At 39.2% G+C, this 10,622-nt stretch overlaps 1 protein-coding gene across 1 annotated transcript; it reads right to left on the bottom strand.

Annotated features, from left to right (window-relative positions):
• Nucleotides 1-455: 455 nt before the first annotated feature.
• On the bottom strand, nt 456-8,650 carry LOC146145434 (uncharacterized). The gene is made up of 4 exons (XM_083389826.1): nt 8,375-8,650; nt 3,264-3,603; nt 2,282-2,433; nt 456-1,298 (listed from the first exon to the last, which is right to left on the bottom strand). The coding sequence occupies exons 1-4, from the start codon at nt 8,424-8,426 to the stop codon at nt 784-786; spliced, it is 1,059 nt and encodes a 352-aa protein (XP_083245952.1). The 5' UTR covers nt 8,427-8,650; the 3' UTR covers nt 456-783.
• Between the last annotated feature and the right edge of the window lie 1,972 nt (nt 8,651-10,622).

The raw sequence follows: 10,622 nt of genomic DNA, 5'->3' as shown, positions 1-10,622 counted from the left end.
TTGTTTTGAGTGTGTCTTAAATTTGTGATTATTCTTATTTTATTTACAAAAACCCTGGCTGCCAACACAACTTAAAAAAAAACAGTTTCTCATGTCGGTGTTACTGGGGCATTGGCCAATGCTAAACTGAACATCTAAATTTGCTGCCTCTGTGGCACCACCCAACGAATGTGTCTGAAGATTTTTATGGTTTGAAACGGTGAATTTTTACGAATTACAAAACAAATAGAAAACTTGGGAAAAAATTCTCGTTTTTGAATCTGCCTTAGGATTTATTTGCAACAAAATGTCATGTTTCGAGCCTAATCGAGAATTAAACAAAATATGTGACATAAATAAATGGATCGTTTTTGGTACTCTGCATCTAAGACAAAACTAGACTTATTATTAGAGCTGTTAAGTTTGAAAATAACGCTCCTTTCTCATTGTAGACCACCCGAATATTTTATCACGTATCTCATTGGGCAACTTGTGCGTTTCTTTTATTCTTACGCAACACTTCGTCAATATAAGGCGATAAGTAAAACTAGGGGCGACAAAGAAAAACCGCTTCGTTTTCGGTGAGTGATCAAGGACAGCAAGCATTTACACAAATGCCGTGTCGGTCGCTGTGAAGTTAAAGCAAGAAAACAATCAGCGCGTGCGAAGACTAAAGGCGCCGCGTCGCGGAGCGCAGAGTGAACGAACTAGTGCAAAAATACCGAAGAAAGCAACCGTCGCTAGACCGCAAGCCTTATGTACAAGTCCCAGGCAGGCGCGCCATCTAGCGGTAGTCGGTAGCGTTTAGGAGCGGTCACGCGATGGCGACTCCGTGGTAATCAAGGTGACGATGGCGCTTCCCGTGTCCGACTCTTCCTCCAGCTCTTCGACTGGTTTGATTTTGGTCTCGCAGTCTCGCTCCCTGGTAGCGCAATACGCGGTCAGGCCGGTTCCGCAGCAGACGGGCTTGTTGGAGAAGCAGAATCCGGAGCCGCAGCGTTCTCTGTAGACGCAAGTGCGCGGGCTGAAGGTACAAAAGGGCTGCGAGCCCTTGGAGCAGCAGTGGGGCCTGAGCCGGTCGCAGCGGTTCTCGCCGCATTTGCGCGGCGCCGGACAGGAGCTGGCCCTGGACAGACAAAAGGAAACAAGCCCCAAGTCGCAGCAGTGGGGCCGCATCAGCGAGCAGAATCGGTTGCCACAGCGAGACGCGCTTCGACGAACGCAACTGCGCTCGCTCGTAGTGCAGTACTGGCGGCCGGACTGGTTGCAGCAGAACGGACGCACCCTGGAGCAGGTCTGTTGGCCACAGGAGATCGTAGCTGTGGACGGTAGAATGAGAGCGTTGTTTGAAAAGTCTTAGTATATGGCCGTATTTGTCTAATTCTAAATAGAGGAATCAGGTGGCACTGTATAAAGACAAAATATATTGGATTCTCGACAAAATTTCGCACAACCGTGTTTCATCAGGTGAAAGTAGGATTCGCTGTCCATAATTTGACCTGATGAAGCACGGTTGTGCGAACGCTTGTCGAGAATCCTGTACAATTTGTACAGTGCCGCCTGATTTCTCTATCTTGATTAAAACTGGCGTTTTTGAGCATTTGGCTTATATAGCGTTCCGGCTTAAAAGTGCGATTTTTTTGGCCGAAGTGGTTCATTGTTATACTTCGGAAAATACAAACGCTATATTTATTGAATTTTACGAGCAAAAAAACTATTATTAAATGTTTTGTATTATAAAAGGTCCAGTTCGATTGTGAAAGTCAAACAAGCTAATTCGGTGACTGAGCAAAACTTTTTTGCAGCACTCTCTAAAATGTTAGTTAGTTTTGAAAAAAGAAACGCAAAACTATTGGATATTATTCAACGGTTTAAAACGGCTTAAAAATTTAGGCCTGAAAACAATTTTTCTCACATGCAATACATGTGAGCTTTAGTCAAATTATTTACCAATTAAAAGACACAGAAACGACATACGGCAAACATTCATAACGTTGTCGCAGAGTTCGCCAAGCATCATTAGTTTACAAATTCCTATACAACTGTATTTCGACTGCCTTGTTAGGTGAATAGACCTTTCTGTTTCGGAAACGCTTCCTGATCAGCGCGTTTCAATGTCTGGCAACGCAGTAGGTTTAACTTGGTATCAGATCGTCCCTGGAACCACCTAAGTTTTGGACAAGTACCGATACTAACAGTATACGCATCGGCTGTGATATTATCGGACATCCTTAGTGTCACCTAATATAGATGTTGGCAAAATTTGATTGCAGATTGCTATGCATTCCTTTGTTTATGTTACCTGGGTTTCTTCGGGGGGTCGAGATCTCAATGTCAGCTGGAGCAGGGTATCTCTTTGTCACCACAGGCTTGCCTCGTTTCTTGGCGATGCATGAAGACTCACTCTTCGCACACCAGGGATAACTGCCCGTCTCGCAACAGTAGGGAAGCGAGCTGAAACGTTAGGAGGTGGTTGGCAAAAACAAATACTGATATATGCGCAAAAATTGGTGGATGCTGGTGTCGTTTAAAAAGCGGAATTAAAAACAAATTTTACAGGTTTGTTTTAAGGTAAATTGCTTATCAGATTAACTTTTAAGGCTGAGCATGCTACTTGCACAGTGTTATATTCAGATATTTATTTGAAACGTTATGAGGTGTGTGACAAAAACAAACACAGATGATGTCACTGTTCCGATGGCGCGTATATAAACGGTAAAACTCAAAGATTAAAAGATCATGATCCTTGTTTTACTCGGGTGTTTTAACTTTGAGTTTTATTTACAAACGCAGATGGTGTACGCAAAACTTGATGGATGTTGCGGTTGTTTGAAAAGCGGAATTTATAAACAAGTTTTAAAGGTTTGCATAAACGTAAAAAGCTTAAGTTTTAAATCAAGTCAAGTCGCTTGATTTCAAATGACTTGCTTTGACTCAATTATTTTGGGCAAAATTAATTGACTTGACTTCAGTCTTTTGGACAAATAACTAAGGTTAAACTGGAGTGTTTTTTTAAGCATTGTTTTTGTAAAATTGAGTCCTTTATCTTAATTTGTGCGTGTTAATCGATTAGCTTACTACAGATATGTTACGTTTTGTGTTATTTTTTAGTTGAGCTATTGCTCATAAATCAAAAGAGTTTACCAATTTTAACGGTTTAACGTTTATATTAATGACAAGGACTTGACGTTTGAATTGACTTGTTCGTATTATGACTTGACTTGAACTCAATTGTCATTCCAAAAATGACGTCTTTACAATACTGCCAATGTCCAAATACATACCTGAAGCAGAAGCGGTTGCCACAATAGCGCCGGTAGCGGCAGTTTCGCGGGCTGAAGGTACAGTAGGTCTCTCCGCCTTCGGGACTGCAGCAGTACGGCCTGGCAAAAGAACAAGTGGTGGCTCCACAACTGGTCTTAGGCTCGCATTGCTCCCGTGTCTTGGTGCAGTAGGCTGCCTGCAGGGTTCCGCAGCAGTGTGGCGTGTCGGCCGGGCACTGGACGCGTCCACAGAGGGTCTTCTTCACACAGCTGCGCCGGCTCACAACGCAAAAAGGCCGGTTGCCGTTTTCGCAGCAAAAGGGCTTGATGCCGCGACACGTCATCCTGCCGCATTGCGTAGCTGTGTCATGAGAAAATATTTTTTGTTTGTAAAGTTTGACGAAGGCATCAGCAGACGGCTGTTTTTGTTTTTATAACAAACAAGTTGTTTTTTTAAAAAAAATATTTTGGTGCCGAGTTCGACCAATATCACTTTTTGGTACCGATACCGCGAAAATTATTTTTTAGGTTTTTGCCAAACGTTCCCGATACTTATATTTTTATATACCTGAAATATTATAAAAATTTAAATTAACTGAAAAGAAAATCAAATACTATTTCAGTTTATCTACCTATATTTATAAACTCTTATTTTACATTTAAATCGTCATAATAATGTGAAAATTTGTTTTGTGCAAATCGAAAACCTGTTTTAGAAAACGAAAAAACCTATATCATATTTTCATGGTAAACTTAAGATATATCGGTATAAGTGAGGTATAGGCCTTTATCGGTAAACCGATATATTGGTCTATTTCTACTTTGGTCTATACTTTCTTACAATTTAAAGCTGTAAAGTGTTATGTAAGAGTGGACTCATCACTTACAGTTTATTATCTTGTAGTAATTATTGTATTTTAGTCGGCTTAAGGCGTTTTTTAATCTATGGTATATGTTACGATACCGGTAAAGCGACATTGGCGCTCCTATTTTGCTAAAAATTACTGATGTTTGGGCGAAAATCGTTAGTGCAGGCAATTTTATGTGTCTTTTTTCCAATTGACACACGATAAATAAACGTATTTGCGTCTCGCTTTTTCTTTTTTTATCAATGACGTGATCATCCTGAGTGTCATCCTGAGTCTCATTTCACTTGCCGAGTTATGGAACGAGTTGAACCGGGCACAGAACTTTGATTGACACTTATTTTGTCGAAACCCGGTTAGCCGCAAAACAAACGCTCGCTGCTTTGATTGTGTCGTTGTTTTATTTTGCATGGAATATTTCGTGTCTTTCTATTTGATATCCGCAGCAAGCGCGTTTTCTTAATTGACTGATATTGTAGATACAAATACAGATATCTGCATACACGGTTTATATTGCAGTGATGTAACTAAAGGCTTTGGTGGAACAGGCTATAGTGAATCACACTTCAAGTTGCAATCGATGGCGTCTGTCATCGCCACTTGGCTTGTTTAGCATTGCATTTTTACATGGTTAATAGGATTGGAATCGCATGACACTAGTCCTGTCATTTATACTTGAAAAGCGTTAGGCCAGATGTGGTAAGATGTATAGTCTCCTGTCATTCACCGCATTAAAGCAGCATTGCCTGACGCTGCATTGCATCCTGCGACGGATCTATATGCTAGTTTTGCGTTATAATGTTTGGCTTCGACTCCATACAACCAAATATGGATGCAAGTATCTGCCGTCGCAAATGGTGAAGTCACCCTGTTTGCAAGATAAAAATCTATAATGACGCCATTTCTGAAGGTCATTTCGACATGTACACCGCAAGGTCTACAAAACATGTTTGGCTCACGGGAAAGTTTCCGGTAAACGGATGCACAGAGTCATGCCTTCGATTGTAATCGCTGAACTGCGTCATGTTTTTTTTTACCCTTAGTGTATGGATTCCCCTTGTTTATTACACCCAAAGCATCAGACAGCTAAGCATCTGTGCCTTGAACGTTTTAACGAATGGCGTCGTTTTGTAAACCCAATCAACTTCAGATAGCGGCTCTTTGTTGGAAAAAACGCTTAAAAAACATTTCAGGTAAAACCGGCCAAATCTTAAGTTGACTTGGACAAATGGCCTTTAATTCAAAGTTGTTCATTTTCAATGAGAATACACTAAAAATACGGAAATTCAATTCGATGATATGTAGCGACATTTATTCTTAATTGTTGGCTGTTGTTCGAACTCAAACGATAAAAAAACGAGACAAAAACTATCATCGCAAACTTGTGAATAATGTGTTTCAAAATAAACCACCCGAATAATTTTTCCGATTCGGTAATTTTTATTTCCATAGAGTTAATTTTTTATTTCCGAAAATCTTTCCATTCAAATAATGCTTTTCATTAGTGTAGTGAGAGTTCAAATCTCGCTTGCTATATATGTGGCTTGTTTAGGTGACAAGTTGATCGCTTATGGACAAGTCGAACCCCGGTCGACCTCTAAAGCTGATCACGACGGTGACCTCTTGGCGACGGCGATTTGTTACGGTGAATGACGTCGTACGCTCGTTAACTTGATTTGAAACAGGTTTACGGTTGAACTTAAATGAACATTTAAGCGTCGGAAAAAAGCTCGCGCCAATATTGCCGGTCTAATAGGGTCAAGGTATGGCCTGATCCCTTGCACCTAACTGTTATTTGTGTCTTTAACCTGACTCGAGCGTTAAGTGTTTGGCGTATAAAAGTCTGTTTAAAGTTTTATGACAAAAATAGAACAACCACGGGCATTGTTTTGACAGGTCGCATGTGGCTAGCAATATATTTAAGGTCGCTTGGGTCCATCTTTTAATTCCCGGTCTTCAAATGTGGTGCTTATTTTTCACCATCTGCCTTGAGGCTCAGGTATTTTTTTCGTTCGAGTTACATTGACAAGAGTAACGTACGGACATCGCCGTTGAAACAGAGTTGTTGTGTATGTTTTTCGCGAGTAAGCGCCTTAACCAACCTAATCACAACATTTTAATTGTTTTCTTATTCGTACGATTTAAACCGCTTAATTTTTTCTAACTTTCATCAAAACGGACCAAAATAATAATGATTTTATAATGTTGATCTACTTTGTTATCGCGCGCGCTTACAACTAACATTTAATTGGAGCTTATCATTATAATACGTTGTAAATTAAAACAAAAATTCGCTTTGAAATGTCGGGACATCTGGAACAAGCTTATTTGAACATAATTTCGAGAAAATTGACGATTTGAAGTGTTAATTTTAAGCCACACCAGTCTTCGCTGTAATTGCATTTGCGTGATGTTGTTCCATTTCGGCAAGCATAGTGTATCAGCCTTTTTACCTTCGAGGAGTTCGGCGATCTCGCTTTAATACACGAAAATATGTGTTGCGTTTAAAGGTCGTGATTCAGATTTTAAATCCACTTATTTTAGTTAAAGCTATTTAAAGTTGCACTACATTTGAAGCATAACACTTGAACGAAGAGGCCAATTCACAAATGGAATGACATAACCTTATTAAAGAGGGCCTTTTGCTTTTAACAGCAAGCACGCAGTATAGCCTATAACGTTACGCAATTCTCTGTACTACAACAGTATAAGAAGCTGTGGTTAAAACAAGTTTAACTCATGGTTAAACCTGCAATGTCGAGCGATTTTATCGGCTTCCCCAATCGGTTTCTGTAGTTTAGCAAACATGATATTCCCTATCACGTTTCTGCTTAAGGTTTTCTCGTAAAGTTTTGGCATACCGGCTTGGGGTTGTAGTTAGGTGTAGAATGAACAATCAAGATCAAGGCCCATGCAGAATCATATAGCATTTTTATAACTTTTTCAAAATGATGTAGCTAATACTTTTTGGTATTGGCCTTGATATTCATTCCACGCTCGACCGTAGATTATTATGCTTTTAGTCGAATTAAAGTTTTTATTTATACCGGAATCTTTTAAAAAAAACTACCCATCCACCAAAGGCGTTTTTTGTCGTTGAATTTTTATGGCAAACTAAGTTAAGTAAACTATACACATTTGTAGGTAAACAAGGGAATATTCTAACTTAGCGTTTACATAAAAAACAGTTGCCACTTTAAAGTCGGTTTGTGTGGCGTCTCGTTAAGTTTTTTTATTTTGGTGCAATACTATACAGGAATCGAATTCCAGCACGTTTTCTTTTGTTATTTGCGCCCGTGCGTGGCGAGACGTTTTACGAACCGGGCTAAAATCGGCCTGTTACATAAACAGCCCAGAGAATGCAGCGTGTTTGGAAATGAGTAGGTTGAACGCCGAGGAGCTATAATCCGATTATGTTGATTGCAGTAACGCATATTAATCCTTGTACTGGTGCCCGACAGCAATAGATCGGGAATTTAATACAACTTACGCCAAATTGTAGAGCTATTTGGACTGTGCTATGAAACATGCATATAGTTGCTAAACTCGTTTTCGCACGCCCACAATCACAGTTAAGCGCCAATGATTGGGAATCGACAACAGTTTACGCCCGTTTCTCGTGGAATGCGGGCTATTTCATGAAACGCGTCGTCCAACTAGAATTTGCCAGGACGATCATTCAGCGCACATAACACCAACAGCTTTTCAGCATTGCAGCATAATCTACATCTGAACTTTGCGAAAGACACGTCGTGTGTTAGGCGTCGATGCCTTGGGCGTTGAATCCGAGATAAGGAAAAAACTGGGAAAGGCATCAGGCACGAAGATCACAAATCGCCTGGTTTTCGGTTTTCGATGTAAAGGTGTGTTCAAACCAGGGGTTCTTAAATTGTGGTCCATGGATCCCTTGGGGTTCCGTGAAATAGTTTTAAGGGGGTCCATGAAGGCCTATACTTAAAATATTAGTGTATAATTAAGAACTAATCAACATATCAACAAAAACAGTTTAATTTGAAATAGAACGGTTTTGCACTGAATGTATCAAGACTCAGATTTATCAAGTCGATTTGTATTGTGGCGTAAATTTATGACGTCATTTTTCTTTTTTTCCTACTGTGGTCCACGTGAGGCAAAACATTTTTAGGGGTACGCGGTAAAAAAAGTTTAAGAACCTCTGATGTAAACAAAGTATATGGCAGACGGCCTTTCGCTTTTTTGTGGAAGCGGTTTTCTCAAAATAAAAGCTATAGCCGTTGCGTAACTCACCGGCTTGTGAAAGAGCAAGGCAGGCGAAAAAGAGCACAATCATTCGCAGCATCCTTTCTTCGTGGAAGCGTATACGATGTACGTCCTTTTAATCAATATAATAAACCTTACAGTCTGTAAAGAAGAAAGTATTTTCAACGTAATTTTTGAAGCGAGATCGTAACTTAGAACTTCACAATTGAGGAACGAACTTACGATACTTCGCATTCTTATTCGACAACGATATTCGATATTTCGAATTAAAAATAGCGTTAATCAATCAATACCAATAATTCTCTTACTATTAAATACGGTATATTAAAAGAGTTATTATATCTGTGCATCAATAATTTCTCCAAACGGAAAAAACATACCTAACTGAAATGATTTGCACCGCTTCTAACATAAAATGTCGTTTTCTTACAAATCCTGTTAATTTATCGCAAGTGCCTTATCATATTAAATATTCCACTTATAATCTGTCCGGCGTTCAATTTAATAATTTTTTTACTTCTAGTATTCATCGTTACGTTTTTGGCCCTAAAACCGATACGACCAACAATCATAAAACAAAAAATAACATTAATCAAAAAAATGATTTCAGGAAAAAACGCAGTTTCAATCAGGAAATTACTCAAAAGTCATCCGAAAAGAAATATTTTCTCAAAACGCATTTTTAACATGAAAAATTAACCTAAACTCATCCGAAAAGAAAAATGTCCTATTTATTGTGATGTTATCTCTGTTTACAACTTGGAGTACTTCTTTCGCCATTCCAAGCCTTACGTCCACTGATTGGACACAGATTTATTTTACCAACCAACCTGTAGCAACCAACTATAAGCCGGATTGTGCGGTCACTAAATTGACCCGCTTAGCCTAATCCAAATGATCACCTCGAAACGCCCAAACTTTTCTTTTGAGCTCGGGCGACAATTTGCGCGTCCGCACGTGAAAATTATAACTTCCTACCCTGAATGGCGCATCCTGCTGTCAATTTCGCCAATTTACTTATGGGCGGGGGGAATTTACTTTTATAGGAGTGTCGTTGAACTTTTCGGCGGTCAATCATTGTTACTCTATTTTTCAAAAGCCTATTTTGGGTGGTTTTTTAAAGGAAATCACATCCACCTTAAAATACAAGCTTTATTTTCCTTTATAATGAATTGCAAAGCCAAAAAGGTCGAGTAGATCGACATCATCTTGATTATTAAGACTTTTCCACACGAGCTTCTATTATCTTCAGTTAATGTATTTCGTGATTGAAGCTTAAATGCTCTACCGTAATGGATACCAATATACTTGAGTGCCCTATGCACGAACCTGTAATGTAGCTTGATAATGGATTGTAAAGCCGAAAAGGTCAATTAGAATTTTCCTTCACTATTATACTGTTATTTTATGAGTGCCTAGCTCAAAACCTTCTGTAGACCAACTTAAAGCAACCAATAAAAGAATTTAAGAGGGCACCTGGAAAGGTCTTACTTATATAAAACAGCGGTTTCCGCGTTAAATTGTCTTTCACAAAAAAGTACAAGCTCTGCTCGCTTGGGTTTACGCCCTATACCCCCCACTGCGACCATCTTCAGGAAATTGCGAAACTTAAAACTTAAATTGCCAGCTATTGCGGTGCAATTTAGTAAAGAAAGCGGTTGATAAATTGCAATTTTATTTTATTTTATTTTGCTGCGTTACTGCTGCGACATTTCGCTATCTGCTTGATCTGAACTTTTATGTCTTTCTTTATTTTAACATCCGCTGCCCGTCGTGGTACTACCGCTGACTCATTGCGATTTTTAAAAAGTCTAAATGACTGAAGTCATTTTGTTACCCTTTGATGATTTTACACTTAGGATCGTAGTTTTTGTTTACTTTTTATATTTTTGTGGGCAAAAATGCTCGATCAGAATGTCACTTTTCTACACTTGTAGCGGAGTTGCTATAATCTTCCGCCTTCTTGGGGTAGTTTAGACGTTATCGGTTTATCGCTCAGTTTTGTTCATTGTACTTTATCACAGATGAAAGATTTTATCAAACCAGTGTACCACTCACGGACGGCCAAGGCTGTAGCAATAAATTAAAAGCAACGGCATTTAAAAGATCGCCTTCAGTATATGACTTTATGCAGGCCATAAATTATCCAGTTTAAAAGGCAACTTAATAAACCGACGGCGTCCTATATACGCTCTGGTACGTGGCAATTTTGCCAAGTTAAACGACATAGAAAATATCAGAAAACAATTAAGAAACAGCATACTACCTTTTAAAA

This window comes from Ascidiella aspersa, chromosome 5 (assembly GCF_963924565.1).
Source record: "Ascidiella aspersa chromosome 5, kaAscAspe10.2, whole genome shotgun sequence".
NCBI lineage: Eukaryota > Metazoa > Chordata > Ascidiacea > Phlebobranchia > Ascidiidae > Ascidiella > Ascidiella aspersa.
The sequence above is the reverse complement of the archived record's forward strand: the minus strand, read 5'-3'. Positions and strand labels throughout refer to the sequence as shown.

Excerpts from the sequence above, each read along its gene's own strand:
- LOC146145434 (XM_083389826.1), bottom strand. The coding sequence starts at position 8,426 with ATGCTGCGAATGATTGTGCTCTTTTTCGCCTGCCTTGCTCTTTCACAA. Across the intron at positions 2,434-3,263 it reads GGCAACCGCTTCTGCTTCAG|CTCGCTTCCCTACTGTTGCG; the intron begins GTATGTATTTGG and ends CTAACGTTTCAG. Across the intron at positions 1,299-2,281 it reads GACCCCCCGAAGAAACCCAG|CTACGATCTCCTGTGGCCAA; the intron begins GTAACATAAACA and ends TACCGTCCACAG.